This window comes from Suncus etruscus, chromosome 8 (genome assembly GCF_024139225.1).
Source record: "Suncus etruscus isolate mSunEtr1 chromosome 8, mSunEtr1.pri.cur, whole genome shotgun sequence".
Lineage (NCBI taxonomy): Eukaryota > Metazoa > Chordata > Mammalia > Eulipotyphla > Soricidae > Suncus > Suncus etruscus.
The window spans coordinates 113,365,018-113,387,408 of NC_064855.1; the positions used below are offsets into that span (position 1 = coordinate 113,365,018).

Consider the following 22,391-nt stretch of genomic DNA (forward strand, 5'->3'; position numbering starts at 1 on the left):
TGCTGGAGATTGAACCCACCTTGGCCCTGGGCCGGCTGCTTTGAAGGCAGATGCCCTACCTCTGTGCTATTGCTCCAGTGTACGAAGACAGAGAATTTCTTCCAGGCCAGCACCGTGCTCTTGGAAGCTTGGTAGAGATGAGATCCATGCCCCATGCTCCAGTTGAGCCTTAGGGGTTCTCAGATTTGAAATTGCTCTGTCAGATGCTCCGCTCTGACTGAAGGACTGGTGGTCTCTGTCCTGCTGTATGACACAGGCATTTGGGGACTTGATGCAGGGTCCTTGTTCATTTTTCTCATCCTCCACTAATGTTTTTTTTTTTTTTGTATCTTTCCAGCTGATTCAGAAAGGTACCAAGTTAGTCCTGGAACAAGTCGTGACGTCCATTGCTTCAGTTGCTGATACTGCTGAGGAAAAGTTTGTTCCCTACTATGACTTGTTCATGCCATCGCTGAAACACATCGTGGAGAATGCTGTCCAGAAGGAGCTCCGGCTCCTACGTGGGAAGACCATTGAGTGCATCAGCCTCATCGGGCTGGCGGTTGGCAAGGAAAAGGTGAGTCCTGGGGACTTCGAGTGGGTCAAGCGACACGGAGATTCTCCCAGCCAGTTGCTTGGGGACACTTGGGCGTTTTCCTCCACTTTGTCTCCCCTTGGTCTCACCCTATCACTCTGTTTTGTGCCTGACACATGTGTTCACTTGTTTTTCTTCTTGGTTGGCTGCTGAGGTTTCCTCCTCCTGCGGTTTTGCCTTTTGCCTACCTTGTGGAGTTCACAGGCTTTAGGTTAAATTCCACCTGTTTAAACATGTCTGGGAACATGGCGTTTGCTTCAGAGGGTGTGAAGAATTCAGAGAGTACTATTTGCTCTTTGCGTTTGTTTTTTTTCATTTTTGTTTCTTTGAGGGTCTTTCATTTGTTTTTTTGCCACACCCGGCAGTGCTTAGGAGTCACTCCTGCTCTGCACTCAAGGCTTACTCCTGGTGATTCTCGGACCTATGTGGGATGTCAGAGATTGAACCCCATTAAGCCACATGCAAGGCCTCGATACCTGCTATGCTATTACTCTGGCCCCAGAGCTGTAGGCTCCTGAAGAAAGGCTTTGAAGGGCCTGTTGGACATTGTATTTTCTTTTTTTTTTTTTTTTTTTTTTTTTTTTTGGTTTTTGGGCCACACCCAGCGGTGCTCAGGGGTGCTCCTGGCTATCTGCTCAGGAATAGCTCCTGGCAGGCACAGGGGACCATATGGGACGCTGGGATTTGAACCAACTACCTTTGGCCACTGTGCTATCTCTCCGGCCCCAGGACATTGTCTTTTTCGTTCCTGCCAGCAAATCCTGTTCTGAGGTCACACTCAGACTAGAGTCCCTCTTCTCCCATTTGTCTCTAAGACCAGCACAGAAGATGGGATGGGTTCTGTGGCTCTGGTCTGCTGCATCTTTTGCTCTTGCATCCATTGGGGATCCATGTGTCTGTTCTCAGAGCCAGTATCAGTGGGAACTTCATGCTGCTTGCCTTTAAGAAGCCAGTTGCATAATTCTTTCTGCACTCTGGCTTCCCAGCTCTCTTGAAAACTCAACATACACACAAATGTTGGAGGTTGTCTGGATTATAGGGAGCAGGTGTGACCCCCACAGTTCTGTGGGTTTCTGTTACAAGAAATACATGAACGTGCTGTCATTGGGGGAAATCTTCATGCTCGGATTCCTAAATAGAGTTTAGGGAGTTCCTCCATGCATTGCACCATGGTGAGAATCTTTAGCATAGTGCTTGGATGGAGAGAGATTGGGGCTTATGGGAAATGTACCTGCCATGCCATTGGAGTCTGTTCCCGCCTCAGAAGCAGAGCTGGTTATCAACGAGAGCTGCTGACACTGCCTGCTGATGGCATTATCTTTCCTTTCTGCTTGCTCCTTCTAGTTCATGCAAGACGCATCGGATGTGATGCAGCTGTTGTTGAAGACCCAGACAGATTTCAGCGACATGGAGGATGACGACCCTCAGGTAATGCTGCTGCCGCAGGTGCAGTGACCAAAGCACACAAGGGAGCGCAGTGTCCAAAGAGCAGCCCCTGGTTCAGGCATCCTTCTCTGGGTCCCTGGCACGATGTCCTACCATTCATTCATTCAGGCATCATGGCTGGATTCAGTTTTGCCTTCACAAAGCTCCACTATAACTCCCTGAATGCTTAGACAGAAAAGGAAGAAATAAATAAGGCAAGGTAGAGCACGCTTGTATTTTGTAGGTACAGAGACAAGCTAGCAGGTGGTTTCCCCACCCAGTAGATGGGAGGACATGGGAACGGAGGAGGCGGGGAGCCGCGTACTAAGATGGATCTAAGGTTTGTCTGCTGTGTGGGAAGCATCCAGTACGTTTTTGCGTGAAGGGACTATTTTAATGTTCAAATAGTTTAGTCTTAATAGTGGGTGAATATGTAGGTGGGTACGTGTGTGATATTGCAGAGTAAAAGTCATTTTCTGGCTTGTAAGCACAATGAAGTACAGACACGCTCAGTGGTAATTTTCTGTGCTCCGTCTGTCTAAACATAGTCATCAGAGTGTCTTAAGTAGATGCAGCCATTTATACGGATTTGTGCAGTTTTATGAAAGACGTGCTTGTGGGTTGTTAATGTTTAATGGTCGGGAGGCCTGTCAGTAAGGTTGAAGCAAATGAAATAGATCCTACCTTCCAGAGAAAGCTAGTGCCTAGGGCTTGGGTTGAAATGGGCCTTAATCACGTATTGCCCTCTCAGGTAGAAAGGGAACCTGGTCAATACTGGCCTTTTTCGCCTCTGCTGCCCCTGTTCCTGGGAGGCGACCACATCACTCTTATTGCGCCACCCACCCCACCCCCCCCACCCCCATAGTGTTCAGAATTGTGCTTAAAGGGTTTTGCAAACCTTGTCAAATTAGGACCTCCTGGTTCGGCTGTCTTAATTAGCCCTTGTTTCTTTTCTGAAGTCAGTTTTTTTTTTTTTAATTGTTGTTGTTGTTGTTTTTTACACTTTATTGGTTGCTGGGAGACCATATGAGATGCCAGCAATTCAACCGGGTCCCTCTCTGGTCGGCCGCATGCAAGGCAAATGCTCAACTACTATGCCAATTCTCTGGCCCTGAAGTCAGTTTTAATTTCCCCTCAGATCTCTTACATGATCTCTGCATGGGCCAGAATGTGCAAGATCCTCGGGAAGGAATTTCAGCAGTACCTGCCAGTGGTCATGGGCCCCCTGATGAAGACCGCATCCATCAAGCCAGAAGTCGCCCTTCTGGACAGTAAGTGTCATCAGAGGAACCCAGTGCTGGAAAGGTCTGTCTCTGTCTCTCTGTCTCTGTCTGTCTCTCTCTCTCTTTCATGCACACACCTTTGCCCTTTCTTTACCTGACCTCGTTTTCTTCTTGTTTCAAATAGCCCAAGACATGGAGAACATGAGTGATGATGATGGTTGGGAGTTTGTGAATCTTGGCGACCAGCAGAGTTTTGGTATTAAAACTGCAGGATTGGAAGAAAAATCCACTGCGTGCCAGATGTTGGTGAGTGGTCCCCTTTGTTCACTCAGTGTCTTTTCCAGCTTCTCGCCATGCGCGTGTGAGGGTTCGTTGAGCAGGAATGCTGCTGCTCCTCCGTGTTGAAGACCTACCACTCCTTGTGGCCACTGGTGCTGTTGCCGTAAAAGTGGGACAACGTGCAACAGCCCATGGGAGCCCTTCTGTTAGGGAGGTGGCAGGAACCGCTCTGGCCAGGAAGGAGGACAGTGGCCCTTGCAAGGCTGCACAAGAACAAGGGGTTCTCTGTTCTCTGATTAACGTGCAGTCCCTGGCCAAGGATTAACTTTGAATGGATGAGCAGGAATGTGCTCTTGATGTTAAAGATAGAAATGGTGTGATTTCAGTTGAGTAAAGAAATACAGGAGGCCGGGTGGGGGAAGGGGAACACAGGAGCACATTCCTAAGGGTGTGTGTGTGTGTGTGTCCCACATTTAGGCCCCAGCACCACGTGACCCCCGAACACTGCCAGGAATACTTCCAGCGGTTCTGTTATCACATAGCCAGGCTCAAGCAGCTGGGCTCTGCTAAGGACCAATTGCTCCCTATTGTGGTGGGCTCATCAGACTTTGGGTGTGCTCCTCATTTGGGCCCCAGCACTGCAGGGTGTGGTCCTTTAGGGACAACCCAGAATTGAGGAACAGTGGAGGCTGGGAATGAAAATGTTGTTGGTTACTATCGGTGGTGGTGGTAAGGGATTTGGGTTTCTTTCTGAGCTTGTGTTATGACACTAAAGGATTTGTTTTAAGATAGAATGGAGATTATCACTAAATGCTCCAAATGCAGGGATGAAGAAGGCATGTTTTTAGATATAAGTCAATGATTCAGTTTAAAGTGTTGGGTTCTCTGCTTCATTTAAAGTAAGTTTATATATATATGTATATGTATATAATTATATGAAAGTATATATATTGACCTTCAATATTTAGTGCCTAAAATTAATCGAAATACTTTTTTTGGTATCCTTAGTTGGAAATCAAGATGCAATGTTTTTTTTTTTGATGTTTTACCTTAGGATTTTGTGTGTGTGTGTGTGTGCGCGCGCATATGTGTGTTTAATCCTGCAGCTCTAAATGTAATTGTAGTCAGGATAGAAGATCTGTGGCACCAGGTTTTGCTATTTTGCTATAACTACTTAAAATGTAAAGTTAACCTGGACTTTTCTTCTTTTCCAATCCTTTGGCTTCAGGTTTGCTATGCAAAGGAGTTAAAGGAAGGCTTTGTGGAATATACCGAACAGGTGGTCAAACTGATGGTCCCTTTGCTGAAATTTTACTTCCACGATGATATCCTAGTCAAAGTTCCGAACTTCTTGGGGCCTGAAGAGTGGGGCAGGGTACTTGTCTTGCATTGTGGCCAGCCCAGGTTTCATCCTCTGCACTGTATATGCCCCCACCTGGCCCACCACCCCCCCCCCCCGAGCTCCCTTAGCTTACTCTTGGGGGGATCCATTAAGCCAAAAGTCACAAAGAAAAAAGACTTTAAAAAAGAACAAAGTATCTCTACAGAGAGGTAATGAAGGAGCTTATTGGAGCACTAAGCTATGTAGTTGTGAGGTGGGCGATCCTCGTAATGTCAGCACTAGCAAGCTTCTGGTTCTGAAGTTGGTTCCTTGTATGTCCCTGGGTCTTACTACTGCCCGTAGCATGACAAAATGACAGTATCATAAGGACTTCAGCTTGCTAGTCTTTTATCTCTCCCTCTCCCCGCCCCCCCCCCCCCACGCACACACACTCACTCACTCACACTCCACTCCCCTTGGGTCAGAGACCCACTGATATTTACACTCCCCTTGGGTCAGAGACCCACTGATACTTGAAAACCTAAAAGCCAAAGCTGCAGATGAAAAGAACCTCTTTGGAGACAAATCAGTTGTGTGTTAAACATTGCCCTCCACAGTTGGACCAGAAACACGTATGTTTTTGTGCCTCGATACAGGCACCATTTTCTGCAGGAGAACAAGCCCATGGGGGTGGAGGGGTCCTTGGGCCCCAGGCTGACCACAGAGGCCTGCAGGGAGCTTCATTGGAGACTCTGCCCCACCCATTTCCCAGGATCCCAGTGGGCAGAGCGAACAGTCCACCAGAAATCCCAGGACCTTCCTTGACAGATTCATCATAGGGGTGCAGGTTAGTGTTAGTTGGGGACTGAAGTGAGGAGGGCGGGAGTTAGAAAAGCCGTTTCCTCCAAGTGATTCATCTAGTCACTGCTGTAGAGTTGCCTGGACAGTGCTGTTGCTGCTAAAAGCTGATACCGTGTGGGCATCTTAAACACACCAGTGCCTTCCCAGCACACATGTCTGGTTCCTCGTGACACTGACTTCACTGCCAATGTCACGGGTGATGGGACGGAAGTCTGTCTGAACGGACAGGGGTTTCTATTTTTAAGCTCGGGTTATATTTACCACCGGCCTTTTGGCGAGCAGTTCAGGGTTAGCAGCCGCCGCCAGGTGCTCCTAGGCCACAGCCGAGTAGGCCAGGGATTTCGTTTCCTTAACAACAAGCAACGCGTGCGAGTGGCGGCAGCCGAGTCTATGCCCCTTCTCCTGGAGTGTGCCCAAGTTCGAGGGCCCGAGTACCTCACGCAGATGTGGCACTTCATGTGCGATGCACTCATCAAGGCCATCGGCACAGAGCCTGACTCGGACGTGCTCTCGGAAATAATGCATTCTTTTGCCAAGGTGAGTTCTCTTTCCTTCACACAACTTAGATTTATTTACTGGACTTGTTAAACTGGCTTTCTACAGCTTCCTAAGTTTTGCTGTATTGTTTTGAGTGTTTGGCTGGTGCTCTTATTTTGTCTTTTTAATCGTCATTATCGATTCTAGTCTTGCTCTATCGTTTGTCTAATGATCTGACTACAGAAGCTCAGGTGTCCTCTGTAGCTCTGTTCTAGTTCCTGTCCAGTAATCAATCTGTCCTGCCATTCCCGTTTTCCCCTGCCCTTGCTATTGGAGTCACCTCTTCCTTTGAGTCCCACCTTGACCCCTCTTCTTTCCTGGGAACCCCAGAGCTGCCTTTACATGATGGTGTGGACATTCCCCAGTATCTTCCTTCTCCCCACCAATATACTCCAGTTCAGATGCTGCCATTGCCCATGGGATGCTCCTTCCAGGTGAAGCTGTCTCCATGGCATCTGCTGGGGGGTGGTGTCACTGCTCCCCCAGAAGGGCTCGTTTCAGCCAGCTCTGAGCCCCTCTGCCTCAGGCCTGGCCCTTGAGAGTCTGTGCTCGGGATGTTCGCAAGACACCTACTGGTTTTGACTATTTGAGGAATTGGTCCCTACTTTGTGCACCTGTCTCACTGGTCATCTTTTCTCCTTGCATCTCATTTTAGTGCATTGAAGTGATGGGAGATGGATGCCTTAATAATGAACATTTTGAAGAATTGGGAGGTATATTGAAAGCAAAGCTGGAAGAGCATTTTAAAAATCAAGAATTGCGGCAAGGTAAGTTAGCCCTGCATCTTGTTTTCTGGACATAGACTTGACCCTTATCACAAACGTTTTAAAAAGGGACTTACTTGGGTGTCTTTTAGTTAAAAGACAAGACGAAGACTATGATGAGCAGGTGGAAGAGTCACTCCAAGATGAGGTAAAGTAGCTGAAGATGTTGTTTTCAGTGCTTATTTCTAGTTCATCTGACATTCTCGGTAGTGCTTTGGCCATGATAGTGGCAAGTGGACTAGCAGGAACCAGAGAGACAGTACAGTGTGGAGGGTGCCTGCCTTGTATGCGGCTGACCTCTGACTTGAGCCCCAGCATCCCCTAGGTTCCCCAAACCCTGCCAGGAGTAAATCCTGAGCAAACCTGGTGTGACCCAAACCCCCAATTCCCCTCCAGAATGAAGTTGACTAGCTGCCAGAAGCCGCACATAAGGCTGGGCTGATAGTAAAGTAAGCCCTAAGGATTTCTCAGCCCTGGCCACTGCCTCTCTGGCACATTCCAGACCCACATAGCTTTTCAGTCCTGTTCATACATAGCTGGGCTGCAGCATGACAAGCACTTGCCCCTCCTCTCAGCCAGCCACTTGACGGCAGCAAACAGATTGGGATCCAGATCTGAGGCACAGGACAGCTCTCAATTGGGTCATCCACTGCACACACCCTACTTCACGTACCACACACACACCCACACAATACCTGGTATAACTGATCCCACCTTGATTCTTTTTTTTTTTTTTTTTTTTTTGATTTTTGGGCCACACCCTGTGACGCTCAGGGGTTACTCCTGGCTATGCGCTCAGAAGTCGCTCCTGGCTTCTTGGGGGACCATATGGGACGCCGGGGGATCGAACCGCGGTCCGTCCTAGGCTAGCGCAGGCAAGGCAGGCACCTTACCTCCAGCGCCACCGCCCGGCCCCCCACCTTGATTCTTAAAGACAACCCAAAGCCTTGGGCAAGTGGACGCCAAGTCCCAGCTCTGGGGCCTGTGTAAACAGCACCACACTTGACATCGCTTGTGTCTGCTCAGAGCAAGAACAGGCCACCCACTCACTGCATGGGCCCAGCTCCTGGTCATTTCACTTTGCATGGTTTTAAATCATGCATGTTGCTATAAACATTGTGGGCTCGTCTTCCTTCGTCTGACTGCTCCTTTTTTTGTTTTCTAGGATGATAACGATGTCTATATCCTGACCAAAGTGTCAGACATTCTACATTCAATATTCAGTAGCTACAAGGAGAAAGTACTGCCCTGGTTTGAACAGCTGCTTCCGTTGATCGTCAACCTAATTGTAAGTGCTCCCTTCTCTTCTCCACAGCACGTGAGAAAGCAGGCCTGGAGCTCTTCTGTGGCCACATTTCAACAATGTGAACTCAGAGCTCAGACTCTTTCATTTTTCCAAGGTTCCTTTATCACACTCAGTGTCTTCTCACTCAAAATGTGTCTAAAGTTTGCTGGTTACGGTTTTTTTGTTTGTTTGTTTCATTAAATTACAATATGATTTTCTTTACTTAATTTAAAAAGAGCATGTATTGCATAGTTGATCATAATACATTTGTTTCTATTGAATCAAATAATTAAAGATGGTGCTGGATGGAGCTGGAATTACTGCGGCTGCTGGCACCAGACTTGTCCTCCAATGGATCCTCGTTAAAGGATTTAAAGTGGACTCATTCCAATTACAGGGCCTCGAAAGAGCCCTGTATTGTTATTTTTCGTCACTACCTCCCCGGGTCGGGAGTGGGTAATTTGCGTGCCTGCTGCCTTCCTTGGATGTGGTAGCCGTTTCTCAGGCTCCCTCTCTGGAATCGAACCCTGATTCCCCGTCACCCGTGGTCACCATGGTAGGCACGGCGACTACCATAGAAAGTTGATAGGGCAGACGTTGGAATGGGTTGTCGCCGCTGCCACGGAGGGCCTGCGATCGGCCCTAGGTTATCTAGAGTCACCAAAGCCGCCGTAGCCCGCCCCACGGCCAGAGCCGAGGGCCCGCTCTCCCCCCCCCCCCCCCCGCGAAGGGGGTCAGCGCCCGTGGCATGTATTAGCTCTAGAATTACCACAGTTATCCAAGTAGGAGAGGAGCGAGCGACCAAAGGAACCATAACTGATTTAATGAGCCATTCGCAGTTTCACTGTACCGGCTGCGCATACTTAGACATACATGGCTTAATCTTTGAGACAAGCATATGCTACTGGCAGGATCAACCAGGTAAGAATGGCTGAATGCTTGAAAGGTTATGAGATAGGCCACACACATGTGGTGAATAGGGCATGAATAAAGTTGATGCTTCCTGATGCCTGCCTGTGAGTGAGTTCAATACCCGTCGCTTTCCTGAACCCCAGACCCGCCGGTTGATGGGGGGATGAAGCCACGTGGCCGGGGCCTAAGGACAAAGGCATCCATCCACCACCATCGTTAATTATTTAATACAACAAATGGTGCTCAAACTGTGATTTGAACCCTGGACCCAAGAAAACAGCAATGATGGTGAGATTTCTGCTTTTCAGTTTCATTTTGGCTCTTTTCGTGGGCCACTTGCCACAATTTTCAAAGATGGCCGACACCCCATCTGGGGGCTCAAAGGCCACTGAAACAAAGGTGATGGAAGCTTGTATCACCTCCAGCCCAGGCCCAGGCCCAGGCCCAGGACTAGGACTGACACTTTGTTACAATAAACAAAAACCTCGGCCTCCTCAAAGACTGATTAAAAGCTTAATTGGAAACGGAGGAGAAAAAAGACTATTGAAAGTGGACAGATTTTCTGAGAATGACCTTCGGCTTGAATTTGGATTTCGACTTTGAAAAACTTCGGACTGAACTTTTAGAACTCTGAACATCCAAAAGCCCCCTGCAAAAAAGCTGTGGCCAAAAACTTGCTTGCTAAGTGCCGCCCTGAGGGGAAAAGCAAACGGCAGGCAAAAAGCTTCTAAGCAGCTCGGCTCAGCTCTGCTCTGCTCCGGAAAGCGCAAGCCTGGAATCCACCCTCCAGATCACAAAGGTGAAACAGCGTGAGCAAACCGTCTGCGGGACCTGGGACTATGGAAGGAAGCCACGTGGTGAGATCAGCGTGGGACAAACCAGCATCTGAACTTATGGTTTTAGGTGTAGGGACTAAGTGGGTAGTCATATATTTTACTCATAGTTGGTGATGGATAAGTTTTAGTTAGTTCGTGGTTTAAAAATAAAAAAGGAAGTAGTAACAGTTTAGCCCATTTAAAGATCTAATTGCTAACCGCCTGCATCTTTGTCTTGATTTAGTCATTTTCTTTATAATTTAAATGAGTTTTGTTTTCCAGTTAATATTTTCAATTGCAAAATGTTTTACAAGTCTAATGTACTTAGCCTGTTTATAAAATGTATGTTATGCACTTATGCTGTAGTACTTGTGTGTAGGGAAGGTTAATAGGAACAAAAAGTTCCCCCAATATAGTTTAAAAGTATAGGAACATGAAAGTTTCGGAATAGTGCTTGGTAGAAAAGCATTAAGAGAATTTTAAGTTACAGGTTTATAGTATATTTTGCAGAAATGTTATGTTTTTGAAAAGGGATGGTATGTTAATTTTCACTTTATTACGTTGCTGCATGAAAATATTAACCCACCTTTGGCTAAAGGTGGAGTCAGAATTACAAAAGGGTCTTTATATTTCAGAGAAGGGAGAGATGTAACTTCACCCTGGATTTAGGTGTACCTACCTGAGACCCGCCCTTTTCTGGGAGGGGTCTTGGGAACCAGATATTAGGTGTAACCTTACCTGCATCTAAAACTTTTTTTTTTGGGGGGGGGTCATACCTGGCAATGCTTAGGGACTTCTGGCAGTGGAGGACATATGGGAAGCTGGTGATCAAACCCGGGCTGGTCACATGCAGAGCAAGTGCCCTCTCTGCTGTGTTACTGCTCCAGTCCCAGTGAGTCCAATTATGAGTTGCAGCTCACTCATCACCCCAGCCTCATGTGCTTAGCTAAATCTTTTAAGGAAAAAGCAAGGTGAATACCAATCACTAACTCACTAACGCATAAACCCGAAAGAGAAAAGACAAGCATTGAGTCCTTTCTTCGAATGGTGTGGTGGTACTCAGGAATGCCTGTGTGATGCCAGGGTTCGAATCACTGTCTAGGTGGCGGTTGTATGCAAGCCAACCTCAACCGTGGGATGTTTTAAAAAAAATCAAACAGCGGGGCCCGGAGAGATAGCACAGCGGCGTTTGCCTTGCAAGCAGCCGATCCAGGACCAAAGGTGGTTGGTTCGAATCCCGGTGTCCCATATGGTCCCCCATGCCTGCCAGGAGCTATTTCTGAGTAGACAGCCAGGAGTAACCCCTGAGCACCGCCGGGTATGGCCCAAAAAACCAAAAACAAAAAACAAAACAAAAAAAAATTAAACAGCAAAGGACGTTAGTTATCCACATTAAATTATAAAGAAAATAACTTAATCAAAACAAAGTTAGATGCAGGCGGTTAGAAATTAGATCTTTTAGTTGGGCTAAGCTGTTATTACTCCCCTTTTTTAAAACATTTGTGTGTGTGTGTGTGTGTGTGGTTTTTGGGTCACACCCTGCAGTTTAAGACCCCTGACCTAACGGTTAATGGAGGATGGAGCCATGTGGTCCTGAGCCTAAGGACAAAGGCCTCCATCCAAGTCCATGTCCAATAGTACCACAATTTTTTTCTCTCAAGGCTTACTCCTGGCTCTGTGTTCAGGCTCAAGGCTCACTTGCAGGGCTCAGACTTCCTCTGTTCCAGCAGGGTGCAACAGTCATGGCAGGTCACAACTTGGTATTCTGCCATGTTTCTGGAAAACAGGCCTTGCCAGTTACTCTGTGTCACTTTTTACACATGTGAGGGCCTTCTGGGACTTGAAGATCATGGGGTCCTCTGAGAGTCCCCCTCCACCCCCACCCCCCATCTCCAGGCCTGTAGCATGTGGTCTGCTCAGTGTCCTTGTTGCAAGGTTGGTCCATCTGTCCCAGAGAGTGGCGGCTACTGCGACATCCTCCACTTCCCAAGTGAACATTGTTCTTTGCTGTGCTCCCATCCCGTGCTCCGCTTGCTTCCTGCTGTGGTTAAGACCATGTTTCTCCCTCAGTGTCCACACAGACCATGGCCAGACAGACAGTGGGGACTCTGCATCTTTGATGATGTCATCGAGCACTGTAGTCCGTCTTCATTTAAATATGCCGAGTACTTCCTGCGGCCGATGCTCCAGTATGTGTGCGACAACAGCCCTGAGGTCCGGCAGGCAGCCGCCTATGGCCTGGGTGTCATGGCGCAGTATGGCGGAGAGAGCTACCGACCTTTCTGTACAGGTACAGTTGAGAGACAGACTGAAAGGCCTTGAGCACAGTCCCCTAGTTTACAAACACCTTAATGCTTTATTTAATTGGGCGGCTCTTCAGGGAGCGAGCGCCCGTGTCCTTGGCCATCCCCGCAGTCTGCTCTTGCTCTGAGAAGTTCCCGGCCCTTGACCATCTTTACCATCATCCAGAGGGAAATCACTGGCTGTGAGATTCTCTGGAAGATGTGGACCATAACTGGCCTTTCTTTTTCCCTCTCCCCCTGTGTAGAAGCGCTTCCACTGCTGGTAAGAGTTATTCAGTCTACTGATTCGAAGACCAAAGAAAATGTCAATGCTACAGAAAACTGTATTTCAGCAGTCGGGAAAATTATGAAGTACAAGCCTGACTGTGTAAACGTCGAAGAGGTCCTACCCCACTGGCTGTCATGGCTGCCTCTGCACGAAGACAAAGAGGAGGCCGTGCAGACGTTCAGCTATTTGTGCGACCTGATCGAGAGGTGAGGCCCTCAGCATCCCGCATTATCACTGCACATGTGCCGGCACCGAGGCCTTGGTCCAGAAGTGTCCAGGCATCCAAATGAAACAGTGAGGCATCCTTCTGCCTCCTGGCGCTCTCTTGGCCACCCCTGTATTGGCATCTCTCGTCAGGCCGAGAGATGGGATGGGGGGAGAGAAATATGTGTGGCAAGCCAAGGGAGTATGTGAAATACGTATGGCTAAGCAGTATTCTAGCTCCTCAAGCGGGGGGTGGGGAGGTGGGAGGACACAGACACACGCACACGACATGAGACTGCAGGGTTTTTTTGTTTTTTGTTTTTTGGTGATTTTTGGGTCACACCCGGCAGTGCTCGGGTTATTCCTGGCTCCAGGCTCAGAAATTGCTCCTGGCAGGCACGGGGGACCGACCATATGGGACTCCGGGATTTGAACCGATGACCTCCTAGCATGAAAGGCAAATGCCTTACCTCCATGCTATCTCTCTGGCCCTGAGACTGCAGGTTTTATGAGGCATACCATCCTCTGGTGGGAGAGTAAGGACGATGACCTATCCTGAGAGAGACAAAGGCCCATCCTGAGCTCAGATTTGCTTGAGACATACTAAGTAGAAAAATCTGTTTTGTGTAAAACCAGGTTGTAAACTAACATTTAAAAAAAAAAGCAGGGGCCAGAGAGATCGCACAGTGGTAAGGCGTTGCCTTAGACGCAGAAGGAAGGTGGTTTGAATCCCGGCATCCCATATGGTCCCCCAAGCCTGCAGGAGCGATTTCTGAGCACAGAGCCAGGAGTAACCCCTGAGCGCTGCCAGGTGTGACCTAAAAACCATAAAAAGAAGGGGGGTGGAGATCTTTATTTTGGGTAGGACCAAGTTATAAGCTATAAACCAACACATCTTTAGGTGTCTTTACTCAGGTCTGTTTCTTTGCCTCCCCTTTTTTGGGGGTTATCCTCACACTTCTGACTACTGTGATGACAGAGGCTCATACAAAGTCTGTCCGGCATTAAACATTCAGGGGCCCATTAGATAGGACAGTGGGCAGGGCACTTGCCTGGCATGTAGGAACTCAGTTTTAATCCCCAGCATCCCTGTGGTCTCCTGAGCACAGAGCTGGGAGTAAGTCCCAAGCGGCTTAAAAATCCAATGCTAGTGTGCCCCTTCTGCTACCCTCCTCCAAAAGCAAAGATTCTGGTATAATGAGAAAAGTTAGCCATTAGGGCAGTCGGCCTGGGTCCCCGGCATTGGGGACACTGCTTCAGAATTGCAGTCACATTGGCCTGTGGCACTGTTGGGTCAGAGATGTGTTGTCTGGTGTGCCCCTTTGCTCATTCAAGTATCTCTACCTATTAAATAGCTCCGGCTGTGCAGAATTGTTAAATGGTTCTTTCAGATCAGTGTGGGGGTGCCGCCAGGCCTCTCCTGTGGTGTGTGGAAGCCCTTCCTTCATGCCTCCAGGCACCTGAGTCCAGGCTTGAAGGCTGCCCATAGCGAGGAGCTGGAAGTAGAGTCCTGGCCTTTTTGCCCCTGGAGGGCCCAGTCAGTCTGTCTGTTGGTGGATGCAGCCCTTTGTCAAGGTGGATGTCTGGCCAGGACGGGAATTCCGCTTCAGTCAGCTTTTATGGTCGTTTGTTTATGAAACAACCCTGGGATCCAGATAGTGTCCAGCCCTGAGAGATGAGCCTAGCCTTTTCCTCTCACAGAATCTGAGGCAGCTACTGTTTGGGGAAGCGGGTGGGTGGGGAGACCACAGCTCCAGTGATGACTCCTCACCCCGGCTTTCTCCTCTCGCCAGCAATCACCCGATCGTTCTTGGCCCAAACAATACCAATCTGCCCAAAATATTCAGTATCATCGCTGAGGGAGAGATGCACGAGGCCATTAAGCACGAAGACCCTTGTGCCAAACGCCTGGCTAACGTGGTTCGTCAAGTTCAGGTGAGCTGCTCGGCCACTGGGCCATCGTTTCTTCGGGTTCTTCTGGATTGTTCCAAGGAGGGAACCAGATTTGCACAAGCTCATTTCATTTTTCTAGTTTATTCTCTCTCTTTCTCTCTCTCTTCCCCCTCGCCTTCTGTTCTTCTCTCTCTCCCTTCTTTCCTCTCCCTCATTTCATATCTCACATACTATCTTGTCTAGATAGACTCGCTATTGGTCAGAACAGAAACCTTCATCTCGGGTGTGGGATATCTGGGATCTTCCCTTTGGGGGAAGAGCGCGCATGCTCTTGAAAATGGGGGTGCCTGGCAGAAGTCCCTGATGCCCTCTGCCTCATGTGCCATTTCCCATGTGGTTTTCTCTGCTGGTGCCCTGTAACCGAACGGAGCCTAGGAACCCTGAGAACGAAAGGGGAGCTGCTCTGAGGGTGCTGTTTGAGTTCACGGACTAGCCCTGGAGCAGCCGCCAATTTCCCAAAAGATGGGCCCCCTTTCCATCGAGAGGAGGCACCATGGCATCATTAGGGCCATAGAGCTGGGGTTGCTGAGCCCGTCTCATGGCCTCCCTCTTCCCCCCCAGACCTCCGGAGGACTGTGGACTGAATGCATCGCGCAGCTCAGCCCTGAGCAGCAGGCGGCCATCCAGGAGCTGCTCAACTCGGCCTGAAGGGCCTTGAAGCAAGCAAGCGCCGCCCACGCTGCAGCCGCCACCCAGCCAACTCCAAATAAACGTTTACCCTTTTGTTTAGGTTTCTTTTGTTTTTGTTTGTGAGCCAGAAGAGAACAGTAGTGTTGTGTGGGGGCCACTCCCCCAGCAAAGGAAGTGCGACGCTGGGGTTGGCGCTGGTGTGGATGCGGATGGACGGCTGGCATCCCCTGGAACCCCCCGGAGAACAGCCCACCCTGGCCACAAGCAAGCCCGGCCGTGACCCCGGAGAGTATTTTTCTATTGGGATAACCCAGCCCTGTGGAGGCGAAGGGAACCCCACCACCCCTCAGTATTTTTTTTCTCACTAGACACGTTTCCATCCAACAAACGGACACACTAGTAGCACCGGTTCTGTTGATCGGAGTGTGAGTGTTTATGTCGAGGAGGGAGACGGACAGGCAGACAGAGGCCTTCTAGCCAGCAAACCAGTAGATGTGACCATGGATTGCGGGGAGGCAAGCAGGGGCGCGCAGAGTGGAGGAGAGAAGTGCCCGGCCTGGCCATGTCACCCTCTAATGTCCCGTGGGATGTTCCCAAAGGCGCAGTGACTGCCAGAGGCCACTCAGCCTCCCACCGCTGATTTGAATGTCCTTGGCATGTCCTGGCAATAGTCTCATTCGCTCAATAAATAGCGTTGAAAATGCTAAAAGAACTTGGTGTACAAATTCACTCCTTTTGGATCCTTTGAATGTGGTTTGGTTTTTTTTTTTTTTTTTCATAGAAGAGTAAGTGGATATTTTCCTAAAGGAATAGTTTGTCACTCTGAATTTCCACCCTCGCCAAGTGTCTTCCCGAGGCCATTCAAAGGCAGAAGCAGTACTTTGGCCCTCTCGCCTTTCAACCAAGCAATGACACAAGTCTGCACCTTCACCATTATAGCCTTTAGAGGTTTGCCCATTTCAATTTGTTGTTAGGTTTTTGGGGGGTTTGGCTATGTTTTGTTTTGTTTTTAAATTAGTGGTTTCAATTAGAGTTGCAATTCGGTTTGAGTATTTTTATTGCAAATTGTAATGCCCTGAAGCTCCACACAACAATTTTACTATAAGTAAAAAAAGTATTATGGCTAAATTTTTGGCTGAAAATGATTCCGTAAAATGTGGGAATGTGGTCTTTTTTTTTTCCTTTGTGTATTAACCTAGCAGTTAATGCTGTTTACTTTTTCTAAAGGATCTTAAACAGATTTCTGTTGAAACTTCAGTGTTAATCTTTTTATAGTTTGTACTCAATTTACCCTTGCTCTAAGAATGAATTTTATGCCTAGATCAGAAATTAAAAGATTTTTTTTCTTTTAAGTGATTTGCATTATTTTCTTAAAATTAAACCTGAGATGAATTAAAAAAAGAAAAGAGAAAGAGACTAGATCAAAGCAATATTTTTTTTTTCTGGATAGCAAATAAATAAACTTCAACTCCATCATCAGTTTCCAACATGGCTTCACTAGCTCAGAAGCAGCCTAGATTCAACTAGTGGTTTGTCTACACTGGAACTTGGAGGCAAGTTACTCTGTGTTTGGTTTCTGTTGGATAAAAAAATGCAAAAAACCCTTTCTCATTCTTCAGAGCTGCAAAAGACTGGAAATCAGTTTAGTGCTCTCTCTGGCAGCACAGAAACTGAAAATCAGATCCTATTCTTCCGACACCGACTTCAGTAATGCAGAAAAGTTTATTTTCCATTCCATCACATCAAACACACCTCTCCCACACCCAGTTTCCAAGACTGAGTGGAAAGAAGGTGGTTGTGTGCCTGGGAGAATCTGGTGTCTGCAAAAGCACTGTACAAAACTCGGCCAGGTAAGAAGGATCTGCTCACTGGTTCCACGCCAGGGGTGATGGGCAGTGTACTGGGCAGTGCACCCTGACACAGCCACCAAGGCTCCCCAAGAGATGCTCTGGGCTGTAGGAGTCACTCCAAGTCAAGCGCAGGCTGAGGAGGAGAGGACATCACAACAGAACAGCTGGTCTGGTCCACCCTCTGGACTCGACTTCCAGGACTTGGGCCCTCACTGGCAGCCCCAGCAGCTAGAGGTCACTCAAGCCTTGAAATGGGCAATTGTAAAAGGCCCAGCCTGACTTCCATCCTAGTGCTTGCTCTGCTCTTCAGTTTGCCAGGTCCCATGTTGTCAGCACTTTGGTGCTCACAGGTCAAAGGTCCAGTAGCCACCACATGTAGCTCTGACACACCAGTACGATCTGTATCACTTCCAGGGCATTGCTTGGCCCTGCAGCTGGCTGCCAAGAGACACGGAAATGTGTCTGTTCAAATGGGAAGAACTGGTGGTCACAGCAATTAAAGATCTTAAGTCCTGGGACCAGAGTAATCACAGGGGTAAGTCATTTGCATTGTAGGTGACGGACCTCGGACGACCCATGTTCAATTCCCGGCATCCCATATTGTCCCCTGAGCCTGCAAGGAGCGACTTCTGAGTGCAGAGCTAGGAGTGTACCCAGCGCTGCCGGGTATGGCCTCAAAATCAAAAATAAAGATAAGTCCTGACTCGACTGGAAACGTATCATGGGAGCAAGTTTTAGTGAATCCTCCACGTCCGAGACTCCTGTCCTATCTCTGAAGTAAAGAAATGTGTAGCTGGGGCCGGAGAGATAGCATGGAGGTAAGGTGTTTGCCTTTCATGCAGGAGGTCATAAGTTTGAATCCCGGCGTCCCATATGGTCCCCCGTGCCTGCCAGGAGCAATTTCTGAGTATGGAGCCAGGAATAACCCCTGAGCAGTGACGTGTGTGACCCAAAAACCAAAAAAAAAAAAGAAATGTGTAGCAGCATGAACGTGGATACAGAGTTTTAAAATGATGGTTTCTTTGAGGGTAACGGGGAGCAGTGCATCCCCTGGTGCTCACTTGACCACGTGCTGCCAGAGATCAGGCCAGGGTGGCCCAGTGCGAGGCAGTTTACCTGGTCCCTTGATTGATCTGTATTTGACTGTTCTGGAAATATTCTGGTGGTTTGTGAACATGTTTTTATGACCAATGTCTCAATGGCCCCAACAAGGCTGTTCATTGTAGAATAACGTTAATTATGAAATGCAGGATGGAGGTGGGTGATGGTGTAATGCAGGGTGAGGCCTTTCTCCTCCAGCCTGGGCCACGCTCCTCCAACTCCCTCCAGCCAGTGGGTCTTAGTGTGGCGGCGAGGAAAAGACTCATAGCAGTCAGGTTTCAGGAGACATTGGTTTTATTCAGGCCCTAGCCAACAGGTGTGGCTTCTATCATAACTTTTTACACTGAATCCATAGTCAGCCCTGCATTTCTTCTCCCTCCATCCTGCCTGAAGTAATCCTCTTGATACCTCCTAAAGACCCCTCCCAGAAATGGGCAGGTCTTACCATCAGGCAAGGTTACACAGGAAGAATGGCATCATCACATGGCAGAGATCAGCAGTTAAGCAAGGAAGATTCTCTTGTCATGAAGTGCAGGATATGTGAGTGTTGAAAGGAACCCTCAAGTGCTGGAGTCATGATTTTTTATTTTCTTGTAAACACATAGGACTTAGGCCTGCCTCTTAACTCAAGATTTAGGGGCTGGAGCAATGGCACAGCAGTAGGGTGTCTGCCTTGCATTCGTCCAATCCCCAGTTCGATTCCCAGCATCCCATATGATCCCTTGAGCCTGCCAGTAGTTTTTGAGTACAGAGCCAGGAGTAAACCCCTGAGCACTGCCAGGTGTGACCCAAACCCCACCCTCCCACAAGAAAAACCCCTCAAGATTTAGAACCTATTCTTCCCTGCACTCTCTTCTGTCCTGGCCTCTAGCCACCTCTTGCTGCTCCCTTGGTGAGTAAAGCAGAGAAGGAACTTGCCTTGCACCCACCACCTACCCCAAGCCTGCCTAGGGTGAGCCCGAGTATAGAGTCTGGAGTCAATCCTCAGCATGACTGGGTGTGGCCCCGATACCAAGGTATGTAAATGAAAATAAAACGCTTTGGGGAGAGGGGTTGGACCATACCAGCAATGCTTAGGATTGACTCCTGACTGCACTTGGGAATCATTACTGACAGTGCTTGGGAGACCATGTGGGATGCCAGGGATCAAACCTGGGTCAGTTATACAAGGCAAAAGCCCTGCCCTGCTGTACTATCGCCAGCCCCAGTAATAAAACATTTTAAAGTCGGGAATAGCTCTGAGGACTGAGTGCGTATTATATGTGTACAATCTCTCATTTTGATCCTGAGCACCAAAACACAATGATAAAAGTAGGTGTTAGAAGTCCTCATCTTAGGAAAGTCTTTTAATTAATTTATTTAAAAATTGTGGCTACAAGGTTGTTCATACAGTTGCTTTTTACTTTTTCAGTTATGAAGCTGTTCATGATTCTCAGCCTTGCAGTGTCCAACACCCTTCACCAGTGCACATTTCCCCTCGCTCGCTCTAGCTCTCACTCTCTTATTCTCCCAATTTTGGTCTAGACATGCAGTTGCTAGCTGCAATATACATGACTAATCATGAAACTGAGTAAAGTGGCATTTCTGGGGGCAATAGATTATGTACTACCAGAGTTAGGACAGCAGGGAAGGTGCTGGCCTGTAAGGCTCTGCCAACCCTGCTTCCATCTCTGGCATAGATACACCAGGAGTGATTCCTGAGCACAGAGCCAGGAGGAAGCCAGGTGTGGCCTAAAATGAAAATCAGTGCACCCACGCACACACATAGACACAGACACACACACACACACAGTGTCCAGGTGTGGCCTAAAATGAAGATCAGTGCACACACACACACACTCACAGTGTCTACACAGAGTGGATAGTCCCTGACAAAGTTTTTACATTACCCACTAGTTCTTTTTCTGTTTGTGTTTGAGCCACACCTAGCAATGCTCAGGGCTTATTCCTGGCTCTACACTTGGGTTATCACTCCTGGAAGAATCGGGGACCATATGGGATGCCAGAGTTCGAACCCAGGTCAGCCACTGGTAAAACAAGTGCCCTCCCCACTGTACTATCACTCCACCCCGATACACTAAATTTTTTGCCTTGAACAACTTAAGGTGCTAGTCTGATGGTGAACACCTTAAAATCCGAAACAAAATGGGATTCTTCTGGACTAATCGATACTCTGGTTACCTTCAGTACCTAAGAACATCCAATGTTTAAAAAGAGATTTTGCTCTTTGCCTGAAAATGTATGCAAAATACATTTCCAAGATTCATCACTCCTGAGTCTTGCTAATGACAAGTAAACCCACACCACAAAATAAGGATGTGGAAGGTGCTATTACTGGTTTTAAATCACTTAATTGCACTAATAGTAATTAGTAATGATTGATGACTTAACCTTTTGGATGTGCTTAAGGTTTTTTGTGGTTTGTTTTGAGCCAACAACCAGTGGTGCTCAGGGGTTCCTTTGGGCTCAATGCTCAGATATTATTGCTAGGGGCATGGGGAACCCTTTGGGATGCCAGGGACCAAACCAGGGTTGGCCATAGACAAGGCAAATGCCTTCCCCACTGTACTATCACTTGGGTCCCTCCACACCCATTATAAATAGTATTGTAAATCATAGAAACCCAACCAATAAAAATCTTATATTTTATTTTTTATTATTTTTGGGGGGTTGGGACCACACCTGACAATACATAGGGATTACTTACTCCTGGCTCTTCACTCAGAAATTGTTCCTGGCTGACTTGGGGACCATAAGGGATGCCTAGGAACTGAACTCGGGTCTGTCCTGGGTTGGCCAAATGCAAGGCAAAGCCCTACCACAGTGCTATCACTCCAGCCCCAAAAATCTTTAATTGACAACCAAATGGATAATATTTCAACTTTGGATTACTTCATGAATTTTTCTTAGGTTGTTTCTACTGATCATAATCACATTAGAATTAAATGTGTTGGAATGCCCCCACCCCAAAATTAAATAAACTTCCATCTTTCCAAGATCCACTTTCAGAGAATGAATAAGCAAGAGTGCAGGTTAGCCTGGATAATTAGAGCCCTCGGGAGCCCCGAAGAGCAAATGAGTCTCTGGAGGGGCCCATCCTGGCTAATGACAAGTGTTTGTATTACACTTCTCCATTGATGGGGCAAATAATCTGATTAGCCACAGAGCTTTAAAGAGCCTTGAGATATTTCTGTAATATTTGGAAAACCCAACTACAGACATACATATATGAATTAGAAATAATATAGAATATATCTATATAATGTTTTATACATAGATATGTTTTAAATGTATGCATATATTAATATATTTTAAATATGTACTTCATGGGACTAGAGCGTTAGGACAGCAGTTAGTTGTTTGCCTTGCATGCAGCCAACCCAGGTTCAATCCCTGGCACCTCATTATGGTCCCCCAAATACTACCAGGAGTAATTATATAATATATATTGTCTATAATATAATAAGTAAGTGATTGCTGACAACAAAGCCAGAGTAGCCCCTGAATAGGGACAGTGTGCCCACAAGAGAATAAATGCTTTCAAAATTTTGGGTCTGACCAGTGTCAACTGATCAAGTGATACATGATGAATTGTCACACCCAACACTTTATGGGGGTGCCAGTGGCTTCAAAGCCTGCCTTATGAGGTCTCAAGTTTGATCCTTGGTGCCAGCTCATATGTCCTCTGCTGCCTATAAGCCCTGGTGGGCACTCGGGCAAGCTCACAGTGGCCCCAGTGGAAGCCTGAGCTGGGTTGAGAATTCTCCTAGGGAGCACAAGGGCAAGTGCCCAACTTAAAAGGAGGGCAAGCTTCTATGAGCACTGTGGTCAGGTATGTGAGCACCCCAGCCAGGCACGAGTGCGAGTTCTCACAACATCAACAATGAAGGGAAGGGACATAAAAATGGGTAGAAATAGGGGCCAGAGAGATAGCATGGAGGTAGGGTGTTTGCCTTGCATGCAGAAGGACGGTGGTTCAAATCCTGGCATCCCATATGGTTCCTGAGCCTGCCAGGAGCGATTTCTAAGCGTAGAGCCAGGAGTAACCTCTGAGCTCTGCTGGGTGTGAGCACCCCCCCCCCAAAA

At 47.8% G+C, this 22,391-nt stretch overlaps 1 protein-coding gene across 1 annotated transcript in view; it reads left to right on the forward strand.

Annotated features, from left to right (window-relative positions):
* IPO5 (importin 5) overlaps positions 1 to 16,693 on the forward strand; it is a 43,984-nt gene extending 27,291 nt beyond the window's left edge. The window contains exons 14-26 of the mRNA XM_049778635.1: positions 338 to 556; positions 1,919 to 2,002; positions 3,138 to 3,270; positions 3,407 to 3,528; positions 4,730 to 4,826; positions 6,048 to 6,220; positions 6,876 to 6,987; positions 7,077 to 7,132; positions 8,150 to 8,272; positions 12,067 to 12,286; positions 12,545 to 12,773; positions 14,565 to 14,706; positions 15,286 to 16,693. Coding sequence (XP_049634592.1) covers positions 338 to 556; positions 1,919 to 2,002; positions 3,138 to 3,270; positions 3,407 to 3,528; positions 4,730 to 4,826; positions 6,048 to 6,220; positions 6,876 to 6,987; positions 7,077 to 7,132; positions 8,150 to 8,272; positions 12,067 to 12,286; positions 12,545 to 12,773; positions 14,565 to 14,706; positions 15,286 to 15,372 — 1,797 coding nt within the window. The 3' untranslated portion in view covers positions 15,373 to 16,693. The remainder of the gene's footprint in view (positions 1 to 337; positions 557 to 1,918; positions 2,003 to 3,137; positions 3,271 to 3,406; positions 3,529 to 4,729; positions 4,827 to 6,047; positions 6,221 to 6,875; positions 6,988 to 7,076; positions 7,133 to 8,149; positions 8,273 to 12,066; positions 12,287 to 12,544; positions 12,774 to 14,564; positions 14,707 to 15,285) is intronic.
* The last annotated feature ends 5,698 nt before the right edge of the window (positions 16,694 to 22,391 follow it).